We start from the raw sequence: 19911 nt of genomic DNA on the forward strand, positions 1-19911 counted from the left end.
ACGAGAACTGCACTTTGCTACTATTAAAGCTTGTGTTTCTCATCCAATCGGATCACTAGAACCAAACTGAGGCAGGTAGGTAGATTAGTCTGGTGCTTTGAAAACCAGTGTCCATGATTGTTACTCCATACAGCTAGGGATAATGAAAAAAAATACTCTTTCCGTTCACAAAGCTGTGTTCTAAGCCCAGAGCTGTTTTTTAATTTTTAAAACTTTGGTGTGATCCTAGGCTATAGGGCAGTTACAGCTTTCTGACTTGCACCCCAGAACAAAATTGATTACAAAATAGAAAGATTGGCAGTATAGGGCTGTAGCTCATGTGTTAGAGCACCAGCATGTTTATCTGGAGCTAGCAGATTCCAATCCTGCCCTACAACATTTTTCTTTGTTTAACCCAACATTTCCTCTGTGGTTTATTTTTATTTGACACTCAAACAGACGAGAAGACATGTTGCTAGCTTAAACTTCATGTGACGTAACTGTTTGTCTGGTCTCTCCATGTTATATGGGCACCCTTTAAACATGGCAAAAAGTATGTATGATCATTGAGCAAATAACCATGGCAAAAAATTAATATCATAAATCATCAACTTCGGTGAACACGCCTATACACATGATAGCATAATTGGTGAAAATCAGAGGGGGTTTGCCCTAGAGGTTTGGCTGACTTCATTACGGGGGTCGGAGTGGGGGGAGATTGGTGGGGATCGTTCCACTAGATTCTCAGTTGAGAGATTGCAAGTTTTTGGGACTGGTGTGAACTTGTATCGCTTCGATCTACATGACGTTTTGATGGATGAATAAGGTGACAGAACTTGTCAACACGTTGTTGATTGCAGCCAAACATGATTAAGCATGTCATCATGTGATGAAAGGAATCGCCCGCCGATAAAAAAACCAACCGATTTCTACTTTTGATTTCTGGTCCGAGGGGGCAGAACGTTTGATGAGCACCGAAAAGTTCACATCGACAGTTACCCCCGCTTTGATGACATCCATCAACAGCTGGGGGTAGCCGATTACATTCACACATTAGTACAAGTTCCATTTTACCTTTCCACTGAGCCTGCTTAACAGATTTAGAAAAGTACAAGTTTTTAGAGTTAAAGGGATTTGCGGTTTGGAGGAGAGAGAGAGAGTGGCTTCCTTCAAAGCAGGTATTTTTCTCTAGATTAATAACTTCAGACAAATAGATGGAAATGTCATTGAAAAACTATCGCTTAAAGGGAAGGTACATGTTTGGTAATTGTCCAAGACCAGTCTTCTCACTTGGTGTATCCCAACATAAGCATAAAATAACAAGCCTGAGAAAATTTGAGCTAAATTGGGCATCAAAGTTGCAAGAAAATTATGAGAGAAAAAACACCCTTGTTGGACGAATTTGTGTGCTTTCAGACTGGCTAGAAGTCTTTCATTATTTTTGTGAGAAATTACCTCTTTCTCAAAATCTATGCTATTTCAGAGGGAGCCGTTTCTCACAAAGTTTTATACTATCAACAGCTCTCCAATGCTCGTTACCAAGTCAGTTTTTAAGTTAACATTTGTTTTGAGTAATTAACAAATGTGTACCTTTCCTTTAAAACCATTGGACACTTTCCGGTAAACAGTATTGTCCAAAGGCCCAAACTTTGTGTATCACAACCTATATATAAAATAATTAACCTGTGAAAGTTTAGGCTCAATCAGTCATCGGAGTTGGGAGAAAATAACGGGAAAACCCACCCTTGTTTCCGCACGTTTGCCGTGTCAAGACACGTGTTTAAAATAAATCCGTAATTTTCGATATCGACAATTAATAATTGTTTTAATGTTTTCTCAAAAAGTAAAGCATTTCATGGAATAGTATTTCAAGAGAAGTATTTCATCATCACCTTCTGTAAACCATGTAAGTAATTTGTAAATCTGTGAACTTTTTTCTTTTTTTTCTGTTCCGAGTATATAATGGCTTTAATGTGCTAAATCTGTTTTATTATACTTTTTTGAGTAGAGCATGCAGGCTACAACTGAGTATGGTAAACAAATACATGTATAAACCAACCAGCATTCTTATATCAGAAAAACAAATCTGTTGTAGTTTTTAAGACAAATATCCAAAATGCTCCGTGTATTACTGAGTTTCATTGAAAACCTTCCCAGGAGGAAATATTAATTTGTATTTTTCTGAGTTATCCAGCAGCAATTTCAAGAAACGACAATGGCCTATTGTCATCTGGCAGCTTCATTAATCAAATGGGTGGGACGCCGACGACTGGAGCGATTGATAGTAAACCAAACAGGAAGGGAACCATCTATTGATGATTAAATGATCTCTAGTTCATTATGATGGATGGCATCATACACAGACCACACTAATCACCAGATTAACAATTGTATTGTTACTACATTATCATTGTCATGAGTGCCATGAGGGTACATATGGAAACCTTTTTAAAGAAGGATTTGTGTTTTGTGTTGTGTGGTGGCGTTAGGGAAGGGAGAAGGGAAGCTGAGGGGGCAGTAATTGAAAAGCCACCCTTTGCAAGCCCCCCCCCCCTTATCAAGCTACCATCAATCAGTTCCCATACATGACAGGTTGCAACATCTCTAAAACACATTGGATTTTATTGCGTAAACTTTATTCTTTTTTTAAAAGGGATGAGGCCTATTGAAAAACATGTTGATACAGAGTTTTGCACGCATTTTCTTACGGATGTGGTTTGCGGGATACTATCATGCTTTATTTTTTACCCTTTCTAAAGAATTTGTCTCCAACTTGAACAAAGAATGCCTTGTGGGGTAGATGCCCCCAAAATGCTTAATAACATACAGACCAACATGTTTGTTCTTTGATACCAAATATGAAATAAATCAATCTCTTAACTTTGAAATGTACTAAACATCATGTACCGTAACCCCTTTTATTCCCTATTTTGAAAAATGCTTTTTGCAAGGGAGTGACACAAGAAGGTTATCTTAAAATAACATGTTCTTCTTATTTTAAAGAATACTCTTTTTAGCAGTGTATGCATGTCGCTGATCAATAAATCACAAATGATCTATCCAATCAATTAAAGACAATTGATTAACACCTGTTGATGTTATCCTAAATGTGCTTGAACTTGTCCCGGATTATTAGTGCATGCATTACCCCTTCCCCTTAAAGGATATATCAAGTTTGCATCAGGTTTACAAGTTTTCTTCAAAAGATAAAATCTCAACAAACAAGGTCGAGGTGCATAGCATGTCTTGCCGCATCCAAACAAACTGGCGCTTAGCAGAATCAGAAAATTCCTCGCTTGCCCCTCATGCCTTTGCACAAACGTAGCTGAGGCGTCAAACAAGCTAAGCGCAGAACGAAATATACTTTAATCCTATTATCAGAGGGAAAGCTGAAAGTCTTGGAAATGGAGCGCGCTCCATCTGCGAGGGCTGTATGACAAATCAGTCTTAATCCAAGTTGCCCCACCCTATCCATGTCTTCTATCTTAATTAGCGCAGATGAGCCCAGATATGTTACAGTGGGCACTCGGCGGGCTACAGATAAGAAGGACTGAGTCAGGGGATACAACTCTCCTGAGAAAGGCTTTCAGTGTCACTAACCTAAGCAAAGGTACAGAGGGGACCTTATTTAAGTCAGTCAAACTGTAATATGCTCTATGTAAAAATCACCCATACGTCACAACCAAAAATGAAAGTAATAATAATAAGACATTTGTAAAGCGCCTAATGCAAAAGCCTCTAAGTACGCCGTTAGATGCATTTGGGAAGCTGTTGCTGGCATGCTGATACTTAGAAGGGCTGTTTCTTTGAAATCAAGCTGAGGTACAGCACTGGTAATATTTGAATAATGTCTACTCTCTTTGAACCAAGGTACATCAAGATACATCATCGATGTTTGAATGAATGATGCCTGTGGCATGCTTACTCTCTTTGAATCATATGCCAATACAGACATGGCCACTTGAATTTCAGAAAGGCCACACTGTCTGAATCTTATTTTAGTTCCCTTAATTAACTTACTATCCTAAGGTTGATCAGTGTTTGTGAGTATCTGAATTGATGGCTACAGCTACAACTGTTGATGATGGTGTTGCTAAGGATATACCATGCTTCAGTTCGACTTGGAACTAGCCATAGCCGATGCTGTAGTAGCCACCAATTTGGACCAAGCCTCACCAACACTGAACTAAAATAACAAAGGGTTGGTACAACCACACCTAACAAATCTCAGTCTACTTATTTTGCATTGTTCTCTACAACAATACGCTTCAATTTAGTTGTCCAAGTTTAAAAGCTGTAAAGCTGACTTACCCTAACATCCCGTACAGATCCTTTGTGTCCATGCAGCGCCCTCACACAGGTCATACTGTGCAGGTCCCATTCTTTGATTGAACCATCACTGTGGAGAAACGAGAAGAAAACACACAGTCAATGTCTATTGGTTACATCATAGAGACTCTGGTCCTTGCTCTATTGGTTACATGAGGCAGTTACAGGCAACCAGTCTCGAACCAATCACACAGCATTTGTCACATAAGTTTCTTGGTGATGAAATGACATTGTCCCGTGTGCTATGGGCGGAGTGTTGCTATTGCACACAGTGCAGTTGGTTGCCTCAAAGTTGCATACAGAAATTGACTAAGCCTGAAGAAAGCATCTACTGTAAACAGAAATCTCACAAATCCTTCATAACTAAACGTACCTAAAACTTAAAAGTGAGCCCCAAAAAAACCACATGGATTTCTTTCCACATTTCCAAGGAAAAACAACAACATTCAGATATCCAGGACATTCTTGGGCTAGAATAGGCGCTCTCTAGTGACCGATTTCCTCTTGGCTTTCATCTAACAAATGAAAACATCTCCAGCCGGGCAACTTCTCTGTGTGTAATATTACTCATTCATATTCAAGTTATGTGTCTTTATGACAAGCTGCACATAAATAACATATTGAATTTTCACCAATCAGTGTTTACAATATAGTATCTTAAAGGAAGCCTCCATCATCCAAACTCCATTTCCATCTGCAATTCTCTCACAGAAACCTGAGAAACCATGAATCCCACACTCAAATGTTTTCGAGTGAATTGTTTTTAAACCAAACAACTTCAAAAGGAACCCCTTCTCAAAATACTTTATACAATTAACAGCTGAAGTGCTTCTCACAGAGTAAATTTTTATGGTCATTCATTTTTTGAGTAGTTACCGACAATCTATGACCCTAGCTTTAAAATACAACACCCTGCAGAGAGGCACACTTGCCTCTTTTTTTTTTTTTTTTTTTTTTTTTACATGCATGCCCTCAAGAATTTATCCACTGATTGTATCCACACAGCACTTACATGGTAGTATAGGACAAGAATTAGAACAGAATTCACATAGGAAGTGACGTCAAAGTTCTGAACTTTCAAAGCAACATAATGAGAATGGTTGTGGTTCATTAAATACTTCACCACGCTTTTTAAACTTTTTTATTCACATAAACAATTATAAAATTTCTAAAAAAACAAATCATCCATTTATAATCGAGGGAGCTCAAGATTTAGGCTCCGATATTTTGGAAGTACCTTTCCTTTAAAGCTGAAGGGTTACTAGGCCCTAGCAAAGGGACTACAGGGGTCAGTGACATCCAGCATTGTGTGGGCACATACACCCGGGGGTCAGCCTAAGCAATGGCACACCGCCAGCAAAACACACCGAGACATCCTTCTCTCCACGAGCCCATAAAACAGGCACGAAACGAGCGGAAGGGGGACAGTGTACAATCGTAAATGTTTATATCTTGTGCAAACTTTGAGGACCGGATGACATTGACTATGAAGAATTAAGTGCCATTATTCATCACAGGGATACGGCCTGACGAGTCTTGTCGAAGAGGGAAGAGAGAGTCGACGGACCGGGTACCCCCAGGAACAGTTCGGCGGCACTTGATTCAAACTGACGGAACTAAACAAACTCGGTGATTTACAACAAATCATCTTGAGGTCTCATAACAAGCAAAGATCTTTTGAAGAGAGTGGTGGGGGGATCTGGTTACGGGATCAGGCTGGCACCCCTTTCCATGGATCACGACAGAAAAACAGGCTGCAAAATCATTCAAAACACGTCGTCACAAAGCATTATAATTGCATCACCAGATCCCATAAAACCAAACTTGAGGACTTTTAATGAGTGCTGACACTTTTGACTTTTTGCACTTCATAAAAAAAATACCCCAAACTCCTGCTCCACACAAATTCAACAAACTGATTCTTATATAAAAACAACATCACTAAGTATACACTCCCCCAACAAATAATTAAAAATAATAATAGCAAAGCAAACAAAACAATTATTGATGTCATTTAAGCTGGCGCCCTCGGAGGTCTTTTGTATTTATTTGCCAATGCTTTTCCTTAAACATGCATTATGTGTTTCCATTGTTTCAATTCTAAGACGGCAGTGGGACGGCGTAGATGCATACAGGTTCGTTATTCTTTCTTTTTTTTCTCCTGAAGAAGATAAGAACAACGAGTAGTTCTTTTTTGAGCCAACACAGCTCATAAGAGATATTGTCACATGTGTCACTGGAAATCTAAAGATTTTAAGTGAACTTCATAAATGTAGCACACAAGCCTGAGGAAATATGTAAACAAGAGTGCTAAATGCATTAGAAACACCAGGGTTAATCCCTACTCTTCCACAAAAAAATTAACTGCCTAACCCTGATTCATGAGACCTACAGCTTTTGTCCCTTGAGGACAAAGCTAATAATATCATAAAGTGTCTTGCTCAAGGACAATACTGTCAAGACCAGAATTCGAACCCACACTCGTCTGATTAGAACCACCAGAGCTTGAGTCCGGTGCTCTTAACCTTAAAGACAATGGACACTATTGGTAATTGTCAAAGACTAGTCTTCACAGTTAAGGTATCTCAACATATGCATAAAATAACAAACCTGTGAAAATTTGAGCTCAATCGGTCGTCGAAGTTGCGAGATATTAATTAAAGAAAAAACACCCTTGTAGCACCATTGTCACACGAAGTTGTGTGCTTTCAGATGCTTGATTTCGAGACCTCAATTTCTAAATCTGAGGTCTCAAAATCAAATTCATGGAAATTTACTTCTTCCTCGAAAACTACTTCACTTCAGAGGGAGCCGTTTCTCACAATGTTTTATACTATCAACCTCTCCCCATTACTCATAATCAAGCAAGGTTTTATGGCAATAATTAATTTGAGTAATTAGCAATAGTGTCCACTGCCTTTAAGTCTGATGTAGTTCCACTATAAGCCGTAGTCATTTCACACAAACTGGCTCCACGGATTACCGGAAGTTTAATTGAACTTGTTTTTCTTTGATGATTTACAGACAAAAGTTACAATTTAACTTTGCTTTTACACATGTTCTTCAAAAACTAACGTCTTCTCAGAATTAAAAGACCCATCAAAATAAATGCTTTTAAATGGGTAATTTGGTGGCAAACTACACACAAATGTATGTCAGCTTTTGAGTTGGCAGAAGCGGAAAATTTGTGCATGCAGCTGATGTATGCGTGGTGATGCAATGACTTACCAATAGGATAGTCCAGCCATCAAGCATCTTTACTAAAGGCACTGGACACTATTGGTTATTACTCCAAATAATTGTTAGCACAAAAACCTACTCGGTAAAAAGCAAGGGAGATCTGATGATAGCAAGGGATGATAGTATAAAACATTGTGAGAAACGGCTCCCTCTAAAAAAACATAGTTTTTGAGAAATAATAACAAACAACAAGAAAGAGGTTTTTTCTCACTCAAATATTAAAAGACTTCAGGCCTGAAGCCTTTTTTAGGCATCTGAAATGGTGTTTTACTCTTTATTCTCTTTCAACTTTTGTATTTTATGCATATGTTGGGACACACCAAAGGTGTTCAGTGTCTTTAAATCAACAAATAACAGTATATAATTGTTGCACGCTGTGACGGGGTCCTTGGCGTTTTGTACACCCGAGGGGGAAAATGGCACCCGAGGTGAAGCCGAGGGTGCCATTTTCCCCCTCGAGGGTGTACAAAACCCATGGACCCCAGTCACAGCGTGCAACAATTGTTTTGTTATACCTTTGTATAATTGTTATTCCTCTTCTCGAAGTTCTGTTGCCATCTTTAAACATTATTATGACGGACTTTTCATTGTTTAATAAACAGACGAACGAGAAACAATTCCCACGAACCGCGGTTGTTTCGTACACAGCGCTGGAAATCGACCAACGCCGGGAACGATCAAGGTGATGTACACTGGTGTACATCACTTTTCATGTTACCCGGCCCGTCGAACCATGTTACATGCGTTTTTGATGCGCGTCACATGATTGGTTCTTGACCAATCAAACTTCACAGTTTGTTACCGAGGTATAACAATATCCTTTGTCTTTCAGGAAGCATACATGTACAGTTAGATCATTTAGCATTGAATCCAAGAAGGTAATCAACCACGATACATATCATACATATATCAATCACATCATAATCGGTTTAGCGGTTCTTCCTCCATGCATCATTTCAATCCAAAGGAGTCGTATAAACATCATCCCCCTGGTCACTCTCGCAATTTACGACAATCCTTTATAATGATCAACCCTTAACACAAATCAAAAACTCAGAATTTAATTTATCATTCTTCAAACCCACAGTGCGCTGCCGCTGTCGTAGCCAACACCCTAACAACCAAAACACATCGACCTGTATCGAGTTACGATATTTTAAGGGTAAGGCAGAAACCCAGAATCAACACTCTTGCGGTTTCACAGCCAGGGCTATAAATTGTTGCTGGTGTAAAAATAAAAACTCAAATGAAAGAAACTTTACATCCAAGATGGTTTCTGAAAGTAAAAAAAGCAAAACCCGCTGTCACAGAAAGGGGTTAAGGAATGAGAAGGAAGTCATCTTTGGGGGGAAGTTCACATGGATTCAAATTCACAGAAGCATTCATCTTGCAAATAAATCTGTGATCGAGTGAAACTGTATGGGAGTTCAGGTAAAGTGCGTAATTTATTGGGGTTTTGCAGTCATCCCGAACCACCTTAGGAAATGGCTTTTTCCCTGCAATTATGACATTTGTCAGTGCGCCCAATAAAAGGTGACAGAATGTCAGTATCGGGTCTCGAGTGGAACACTTTCACCTAGACAGTTCGTTTGTAACAATTGTCATCCATCAAAAAAGTCAATGTTTTATTAAGTTTTGCTAATGGTATGGTTCAGTGTAAGTTACAATCCAATTTAACAAATTTACAACAAAGGGTGCAAAACGCTGACAAGAATGTCAAGCTCAGCGAGACCTGTTTAATAAATGAGAGTGTAACTAATAATAAAACACCTGTAGCGACAAACTTTATGTCAAGAGTCAGTTAGTAACCAGGTACCTTAGTTGGTTTTTAACTTTTCAGATTTAAAGGTAGGGTCATAGATTGGTACATACTCAGAAAATTCAAGACCATAAAAACTTGTAAGGTGAGAAACACTGCAGCTTTTGATAAAGTACTTGGAGAAAGGATTCCCCTTAAAGACCCTGGACACTATTGGTAATTGTCAAAGACCAGTCTTCTCACTTGGTGTATCTCAACATATACATAAAATAACAAACCTGTTCAAATTTGAGCTCAATTGGTCGTCGAAGTTGCAATAAAATAATGAAAGGAAAAAACACCTTGTCACACGAAGTCGTGTGCTTTCAGATGCTTGATTTCAAGACCTCAAGTTCTAAATCTGAGGTCTTGAAATCAAATTCGCGGAAAATTACTTCTTTCTCGAAAACTACGTCACTTCAGAGGGAGCTGTTTCTAACAATGTTTTATACTATCAACTTCTCCCAATTACTCGTTACCAAGTAAGGTTTTATGCTAATAGTTATTTTGAGTAATAACCAATAGTGTTCACTGCATTTAAAGCCATTATACACTTTCGGTACAGACAAAAAAATAAAAGTTCACAGATTTACAAATAATTTACAGGGTTTACAGAAGGTAATGGTGAAAGACTTCTCTTGAAATACTATTCCATGAAATGATTTACTTTTTGAGAAAACATGAAAACAATATCAATTCTCGATAGCGAGAATTACGGATTTATTGTAAACACATGTCATGACACGACCAAACGTGCGGAAACAAGAGTGGGTTTTTCCCGTTATTTTCTCCCGACTCCGATGACCGATTAAGCCTTAATTTTCACAGGTTTGTTATTTTATATATAAGTTGTGATACACGAAGTGTGGGACTTGGACAATACTGTTTACCGAAAGTGTATAATGGCTTTAAGCATTTGAATCTGAGTATACGATTCATTCATGAATCCTATACTCAGATTTCTGAGAGTTGGTGTCCGCTCGCAAATGCTGTGGCAAGAGATGCAGTTGGTACCCACTTTCACCAGAGTTGTTTGCTGCTTTCTCAGCAAGTAGACGCTGTATTCAGCTTACACTTTCACAGGTGACTTTAATCGCATCTGTCTTTAAAATTTCGCTTACGAATCAGCATTACGCTGGCAAACCAATCCATGACCCTACCTTTTAAAGTATTGGATGAAGATACCCTTCCCCATAAAATCTAAGATGTACATTCCCTTTAAGTGTCAAAGCAGGTGACTGACCTGACACAAGGAGCTAGTACCTGTATTCCTCAATCTCTCCATTGTTAAGTAAACTGGACATTTCTCATGCCAGGGCTTTGTGAGTAAACCAGTCATCTTTGACAAATGATTTTGTCCACGCTTCTTGAAGGTAGTGTAAATGGGTGGTTGACACTGCTTAGACAGTTTGGGGTAAGTACGCTGGGAACACTGTGAGGGTCAATAGTGTGGTGTGGGCTGGCCAGAACCAGGGTCACTAGAGGTCAAGTGGAGTGGTATTGGAGATGAGCCAAAAAGGGAGAAAGGGAAAAAAAGATGAACAGAAAGTCAGCACAGTTAAAAACGATCTCCTAGAAAAATTATTTCAAAAATCTTACCAATCAATAAAAATTACCACTAGTAGACAGAAGGAGCAGAAAGCCATTGTGAGAATTAAAAAAAAAAATTATTAGGTAAAGAGCTGGGGTAAAACATTGTTTTGAGTCAAGCAGACTTTCAGAAAGAATAATAAGAAACAGCAATAAATTAAAATGGAGGCAAACACAAGAAGGTAGTTCTTAACAGATTAGCCTTTGATGTTATTTTATTACAGTAAGAGTCATAAATTGGTTGTTGTCTCCATAATGCTGACTTATAGGAAACATTATAAACAAAGATAATAAAAGTAACATGTGAAAGTTTTAGATGAAAAAAAAAGAGCAAAAGATTGTCTCAGTATTTTCACAAGAATACCAAACCCATCCACGTTTAGTGAGGTACAAGTTGGTACCCATCCACGTTTAGTGAGGTTCAAGTTGGTACCCATCCACGTTTAGTGAGGTACAAGTTGGTACCAACCACATCTCTAGCTGCATCACTGGCGAACAGACACCAACCCTTAGAAATCTGGGAAGTGATTCATTCATGAATTGTTTCTCAGACTCAAATGTTTTGGGGTAAAAATTAGCAAAACCATTTTACCTTCAAGGGAATCTTTTCAAAAAAATAGTTTATAATATCAATGGCTGCAGTGCTTCTCACACAGCAACTTTTTATAATATATTTGTTTGCAGTATTTACCAATTTATGGCCCTACATTTTAGCTTTTCATACTAGTAACGATGGTAAACATGAATGAAAATCAGCAGCAATCAGTAGTGCCAATCTGATGGAGGTATTGGACAACTACCATTTGATGGATGCTAAAATTGGGGATAGGGAAGAATATTAACTTTGGTTTTACCTTTAATTAACTTATGGTTTTAATATACACCGACATGTGTTAGCACTGTATACTCGGTACTTTCCCGAGCTCTGTGAACAAAAATCACAGGCATGTTACTTGGGTGGGATTCTAACTCACGACCTTTGCAATTCAAGAGCAGTGTCTTACCAACTAGACTACCGAGATTGCCCGGTAGCTAAAGACAGTTGGAATCCTATATTATAAAGTAGTATCTGGTAACAAAGTTCTATAACATACATGTACCCCAATTTAACATACCCAGAGAACAGACATGAAGGGATTATCTGTTTTACAAACAGAATAACACAATCAAAATTTAAGTGACGAATAAAGCCAAAATGGGGATATACAACAACAGTTTTGATGAGAACAGCCCAAGAAAATCTACACAAATTTGATTAGGGAAACATTTTAAAAACAGCAACTGCCCTTGCACAGAAAAAAAGGTACAAAATTAAGGAGAGGGGAAAATAAGTCCATCAACAAAATAGTTTAAAAGTGGAATTCCAAAGGCATTTCGATCCTGACAGAATTTGAAAACATTCGAAAGGGAAGACTAACAGGGTGCTAAGGGGTCAATACCACGGGGTCTTGCCCAGGGCCAGACAAAGGGTCATCAGAGGTCAAAATGGGAGGTAACTGGAGTCAAGCCAAATTGAAGATGGGTGACAGATTTTTTCTTTTTTTTTTTTTGGGGGGGGGGGAGAAACAGATGCAAGCATATTTTTGGAGAAGAAATACCCTAACATATTCCTATCACTGTTTTTAATTTTTAAGGTAATTTAAAATGACATTAGGATTCAAACACCGTAAGCCTGTGGTGGTATTTTTTGCAGGATGTTATATCAAACAGCACAAAAGTGAGATTTAAGGTTCTGAAATCTATAGTACTAATACTGAAAAACCCCAATAACTGATCGATCAGTTGCTGAACTTTGGGGAGCTCATGTACACATCCTGGCAAACAAAGCTTAACAGTTCAACACAATTACAAAATTACAAAGATAGACAACTGCAATAATATCAAAGAAGGTTTGGGGTTGAATAAAGGAAAATTGACTAGAGCAGGATTTGAACATGCGACCTCCTGATTAACGTGCCAGCGCTCTACAAACTAAGCTATCAAACCCTTAAGTTTGTAGTCTCCCTTTTTTTTGTATATCTTCGTTCGGGGTGCAAGTCAGAAGCTATACAACCCTTGTGATTTATTATTTAATATCAAAGAAGGTAAGATAAAACAATAATAATGTTGACTTCAATAAAACGACAAAGTTACTAATATTTGGTGGTGAAAGTCCTTATTATGGGAATTTGGCATATTCTACAATGGAAAAAGACTGAAAATTAGTATTTTATTTTATAAGTTCCATTTGAAATAAGGCAGGAAACACCCCCAGAAGCAGACGCCAGACTAGTTCTAGCCCAATGTGGCACACTATCAGACAAACTGACAATAGTAATTACAAGATGAAGCACAGAAGGGGGGTACCAGACCTCTGAATAACCATGATATGGCTGTTTTGTCCAAACAATTTTAACCAACTATAAATTTGATCATTAGCGTCACTGTCTTCAGGCTGCACTGTCTAGCATTAGAATGCTCCCTGTATTCATTGTCTCAATTAAGTTCTTGAAAGCAAGCAGAGTCTCCAGCCTGACGTTTTGTCACAACCATTTACCTAAACCTCTAAATATATCATTATCTTCAAGGAGGCCTGTAATTTCTCATCAGAGATCTTGTCCAAATATTCACATCTTTTTGGTGAAAACACTTAAGAGGTCAGTTCAACTGGAGAGGTCCTTCGAACCGGCAAGTTTCTTGATTACTTTTAATGACCCGAGTGATAGCTAAGGTAGGTGAGAAATTAACCAAATCCCTTGTTGCTTGGCCAAACCACACTGCCCTCTTCCTCTAATCAAACAGCCTTCCTGGTCTAAGATGACCCTGTCTTTAAAGGCACTGGACACCTTTGGTAATTGTCAAAAACCAGTATAGACCGTTATCATTCAAATACCTGCCCACAACATGGTGCGGGTAGGTATCATTCAAACCGGGGACCCATAACAAAAAGGGACAATGGGTCCATGGTTGCTATCATAAAGGAATACAATGGGGTCTACGGTTGCTATCACAAAGAGTTGAACAAAGGAGGATCACCGATTGCAGGTGTTTACACACTTGAGTGTGTGCGCGCGTGATAGCTATCTGAGAATGCTGTGTGCTGCGTGCTTCATTGATGTACGCGTTTAGACGTGCACACGGCCTGCCCTACTATGGCCACTTTCATAGCAACAAAGGGGTTATTTGAAATGGTTTATTTGCACTTGGTGTATCCCAACATTATGTGTAAAATAACAAATCTTTTAAAATTTGGACTCATTTGGTCATCGAAGTTCCAAGAGAATAATGAAAGAAACAACATCCTTTTTGCACAAATTTGTGTGCTTTGAGATGCCTAATAAAAGGCTTCACACCTGAAGTGTTTTAATATTTGAGTGAGAAATTACCTCTTTCTCAAAACTATGTTACTAAGGAGGGAGCGGTTTCTCACAATATTTATACTATCAACAGCTCTCCATTGCTCATTACGAAGTAAGTTTTTATGCTTACTATTATTTTGAGTTATTACAAGTAGTATCCAGTACCTTTAAGATGTGGAGCCATCAGAGAGGGGGCCCTCTTACCCGGATAACACCCACACCCATTCCCTGGAACTATCGGTCATCATTAGGCCATCCACTGGGTGCTCAGTGAAGGTGTTCAGGATAGCGTATTTCATCCTGGGACAACAAAAGATGAATGCAGACTTCCTGAAACAACTACCAAGGTGTCTGCCTCATGTCACAAGTGTCACAATCTTTTATTGCCGGGTCTGCTCCTATGGTTTGGGGTTTATGATGACTGCATCAGGGGTGACTTGCTGTTCCCCTGTCTCTGTTCCCCCTTGTCTCACCTTGAGTAGACTTAATGGAGAAACAGAGTTTCTGGCCGCGGGACATCTTTGTGATATCTTCAAGGCAAAGGTTTACAATTGGTAACAGAATTGGATTTCAAAATGGGGATTTCCTGAAAATTAAGTTTGTTGAAAAGCTTCATTTCGCAAAGACACTGACAGACAGAAAGCATGTTTCGGGCATGTTGTTCTAAAACATTTCATATATTAACAAACACAACAAGTTTATATCCTTGTTTTAGTTATTATTGGGGTTTTTCTTTTTTCTTTTAATAAAACCATTTTATTAGGACAGACCAAATCATGTTTAAGGCGAGTATGAATCTGCAAATATATTTTGTAGGTGTAAATTAATACTAACAACAATCATAAAGCACCTTTTCCCAAGGATGCAAAGCGCTCAGAGAATGACCAAGAAAAAACATCAACAATGGGAATGAAACCAGAAACCAAGTGGAAAAACACTGCCAGGCCCAGCATTCGAGAAGAGAAGAGAGTCCAGCCAAATGCGGGCTTCAGATCATTATCCAACACACCCATATCCGAAAACAAATGTCTTCTGTGAAATGTTTTTCAAAGTCTTCTTTTTGTCCCGCCATTTTATTTCGGGTGGCTTATATTCTGAATGGTACACAAACTTAGTTTTTAGTAGAAAAAAATCCGAGTTACTCGTCCTAACTTTGGACTAGCCATACGTTTGTTATATCTCCTAGAACTAGTCCTAAGTTAAGACTAGTCCCAACTCTTTGTGAAATCGACCCCTCGTCTTTGACAACTTCCAATGCTGGCCCCGGGCTTTAAAGAAAACAGAGTCACATCGTATTCTCAGTAAGGAAATCATGACCATCTGAAGGAAGCCAATCAGTGAATCCTAGCCTCAAGATTGACCTACTTCAGAAAACACTCTCAAAAAGCAGGGAATGGTACTTATCATTGGCGTAACATGTATTTAGTGCAATACTGAGAAATGTTTCAAAAGAAGAAAACAAAACAAACGTACAATTATAGCGGCGAGCCAGTTTGTAGTTTTCGGACAGTAAATTATTTTGGTATGAAGAAGGACTTTCATTGAACCCCCAGCTTAAGAGTGACACCAAAAAATGTTGCTTTTCACCCATAAAGCCCACTACAAATATACCTGGTAAGCAGAGTCATGTTGCATTTTCCAGAGCAGAATTTGTTACCACGTTAGGAAAACTTTCACTTAGTCTTAACTTAAGAAGTGACACACTTTAAGAAAAAGCTTCGGTTTTGATGAAATATCATGGGAGTTTATGGTGTAATACTAAGATAATTACAAAACAAAACCATGCAGACAAATGACAATAGAAAACAGCGCTGTATATAGCTCTATGAGGGAACAAAATAGCTACCGTCCGAATGAGGCATTACGCTTAGATTCACCTTCTCCCGACACCCACAAAAACTATGCTTCCTGTCAACCCTCAAAGAACCATGAAATGCCCGGCGGTTGCCGCCAACCAAATCCAAACAAGTCCCTAAAGAACCAGGGGTAGAAGATTGTGTACAACTCCCTCCACAGATATTCCAAACCACAAATGGTTTGGCCAGTGCAGATACATGGATGCAACTAATTTAGTCCAAATCCAACCAATTAATATTCATTTTCCCAGAGGACCACAACCAGAGTGGGGGAAAATACCTTCAAGTCATTCACCCGTAATCCTTTAAGTAAACTTGGCTTTCTTTGGCTAAATATATATGTCTTTAACATCTGGCCATGCAATTGATATTTATTTCATAATTTTGTTGTTGTCCCTGGAGCCGCGTCCAATCACATTATCTAAAACAACGTTTGGAATCGATACTTCTGATAAGTTCAAGTAGGGATGAATCAGCTCCTATTCAGTGACGGTAAACTAATAAAGTTGATAAATTTAGAACAAAAATTAAATCAACTGCCAGGTTTTCCTGAATGGATATCTGGAAATGAAGTGAGAAGGACCAGGGTCCCATTTTCACTGAGCTGTTTAAGAATTGTAAATGTTGCTTTATAATTTTCTGCAAAGCAAAAATAGGCAAGACACTAGTCAAGGATAGTACATGTGACATGGTATTTTGACTGGTAACCTTAATCTGGAGAGCAAAATTGTTTATGCCATGCTATGTTTTTCGCTTAAGTAGAAGGCATTTTCAGTCCCAAAAAACATAGTGTACACACACAGGGGGTTAGACTGCTTGGACCAAAAATTGCATCCAGTAGTTTCCATTTTTACACCAATTTTTGAAGTTGGGGTTTTCCTTACAAATTTACATTTTGTCTAAATAGAAATTGTGTATTGTTTCCTCCACTTAGCCTACTTATTTATCTGGAGTATTGGTTAGAGATCAATAAAAGTATAATGAACAAATTTTATCTCAAAAGATTGCCTAATAAGGCGACTTTTGGAGATTCCATTTTCCATGGTGTCCATTTTTGAATACTGCTGCTTGAGATACGGTTGGTACTCGGTATCACCTCACTGGGTGTGAATGGATTCAACATTATTGATAAAAATACTGACAAAATTTCCTTGTAGCTGTCTGATAATTTTGCTTATAAATCCGCATAACATTGACAAAAAACAAATCTACCTTTAAGATGTCTTGTAATTTCATTACTGCAAAAACAATTCCTATCTTCTCGGAAAAGAACAAATTCAGAGCAAGGCTAAAAGTGTTCAAGGCCACGAAGGGTTGCACTTTCCCAAAAAGGTAAACCAGAAATATGAATTCCGAGGAAGTCTCTTTCACTCCTGTTATGTCAGAATGGAGAAAGTCCATATAACATGGGAAATCTCTGTTTCCTTTCCCAACTAGGGAAAAGTGTATCACCCACACACAAAAATGGATCAAAGGTAATAGATTTGTATAAGATTGATGCCAAGTCAGGATTTATGATTTAAAAAAGAGTTGATTCTGATTCAGACCTGTTCAATTGACAGCTTCTTCTCAATGCAGGATGAACCCTCCCATCTTGGCATAAAGTCTTTCTCTCAACAAGTCTTGGTTATTGGAGAGAGTTGGGGGGGGGGGCGGTGGGTTGAGGAGGTCTTCAGTAGGCAGTGGGTGCAAGGAGGCCAAAATGTTGTAGAGGGCTTTTAAAGAAGGGATGGGATGATGGGAATGCACAGATTTGTACGTGGTCCACAGATAAGGGCCAATAAACGACGTCCTCTCCAGCAATAACACCAGAGACCGGCCTCCAGCCGGTGGTACATGCACCTTTGACCTACATTCATTTCACGTAATAGGAGTGTACTGTTTGGGCATCATGGAAAGCTCATGTCACTGACGTTTATCCAACGATATCATTGTATCCAATGGAATCACTGGATCTGAGTAGCAGGTACCTGTCTTTATGTGCGGATTAAGGCAGGGGTCCAGTCTACTTGCCATACTGCGACATAAATGTACTGCTCTTAAGTGGATACTTCCCAGCCTCTATAGGGACACAGGCAGTGTAATGGGTTTGGGCACTGCTTGTATGACACAAAACACAACGGACAAGATTTACATTAAACTTACGTGATTTAAAGATAATGATGGTAGAAAGCTTCCCTTCAAGTATTACTTGCTGAGGTGCTGTAGTTTTTGAGAAATGAGTGCAAAAATTTCACACCCCAAATTTTTCGTCTCAGTGAGACAAAAATTGTTTTACTGAATCGATGGATTTTTGCAACTCTCCTTGAAACGTTGCTCTCATTGATTTTCACATTGTTGTTCTCAAAAACTTGTCAAATAATAAAGCTGAACTAAACTTGTCAAATAATAAAGCTGAAACTTCTACAGATAAATTTCATCACATACATACATCTTCATTAACAGTGAGTTGGGATTCATGTCATGGGCATACAAAAGGTATAAAAAACCTTGTTGTTAAGACAACGTAAATTATCTTGACCAAGTTACAACTTCATGGTGTAAATGCTAGGAAGACGACACCCTATCAGTTGGACTGACAACTAGAATTGCATCATACATGTCATAGAGGTCGTTCACACGCCGTACTAAAGTTGGTCTAAGTCCACTTAGACCGGTTCGGGTTCAACTTTTGTGCGTGTGAACGCAAATAAAGTTAGACCGGATCGGGTTTAAACCCCAAAACTTAAACCGTCCAGCGAGGCGGTCTAAGTCTAAACCGGTTCGGGTTTATCTTTTAACACTGCGTGTGGACAGAATGACATCCGGTTTTAACTCACAACGGACGACCCATTGTGTGGTTCAATGCACACGCCCGGGACCCGGAGTATTTGTATACGGTTTCTGTTGCCTCTTATGCTGAAAAGCACCGAGTATTTATATTACTTTCTTGCCGCTTACCGAGTTGGCGAAACCCTCTCGATCGGTGTATGCAGTTTAACACAGGCCCACGCCCATGATTTATTAAATTCTGAAACAAAATTATATTTTCCAAGCTTTTTTTGTTGAGTGTCCTACAATAAATTGAAACTGCTTTTCATGCGTATACTACGAGCGCAGCGAAGAAGCATTTTTGTAATGCTTCTCACATGTACAGCGCTGCCATCCCATAGTGATCACTCTCTGATATCCCATAGTTATCCATCACCGATCCCGTGGATGTGCCTTTCTATTACTTTCAATCTTGGAGAATGAAGTGCAGTGGGCGCGAGGCTGTGTGTAGGGGAAATTCCCTACGCCAGCAATATCACCACGTTGTTGGGAAGTTGGGAAAATACTGCAAAGTACATGTATTTACGTGACTTGCACGTGTGTAGTTGTGTTTATGAACGAATCAGAATAAAAATCGCGGCACCAGCTTTTGAGAGATCGCAACTTCCAATCGATTGAAGTACAAACTAAAAGTATTTATTAAATCGGAAACAGTGGTATAAAACAAAACACAAAAATGAAACGTGTTCTGTTTCATGGAATATGGACAATATTTTGGTGAGTTTTCTCGGCGGTTTGTATCAATATTTTGTTTGTTTAAAAAAATAATTTCGAGTCGTGTTCATGTTTGTTTTAAGTGCCCATATCCTCCTAACGGTAAAACTGTTACCGCGTTCGATTGAGCCATTTGTATCCAATAATTATGCCCTGTCTGATCATCCAGGGCATGGGACACTCAGTATCTCGGCATACTCGGTGCGTGAATCTGATGAACAAAACCGGATGTTAGAGCAACGGGTCGCGTCTACTT

The 19911-nt window shown here is 38.8% G+C and overlaps 1 protein-coding gene across 4 annotated transcripts in view; it reads right to left on the bottom strand.

Moving 5' to 3' along the window:
- LOC139935737 (uncharacterized) overlaps window positions 1-19911 on the bottom strand; it is a 53693-nt gene that overhangs the window by 1385 nt on the left and 32397 nt on the right. For all 4 annotated transcript variants that reach the window (XM_071930294.1, XM_071930303.1, XM_071930317.1 and 1 more), the window contains one exon: window positions 4291-4378. In XM_071930294.1, coding sequence (XP_071786395.1) covers window positions 4291-4378 — 88 coding nt within the window. The remainder of the gene's footprint in view (window positions 1-4290; window positions 4379-19911) is intronic.

Source organism: Asterias amurensis, chromosome 1 (assembly GCF_032118995.1).
Source record: "Asterias amurensis chromosome 1, ASM3211899v1".
In the NCBI taxonomy this organism is placed as follows: domain Eukaryota; kingdom Metazoa; phylum Echinodermata; class Asteroidea; order Forcipulatida; family Asteriidae; genus Asterias; species Asterias amurensis.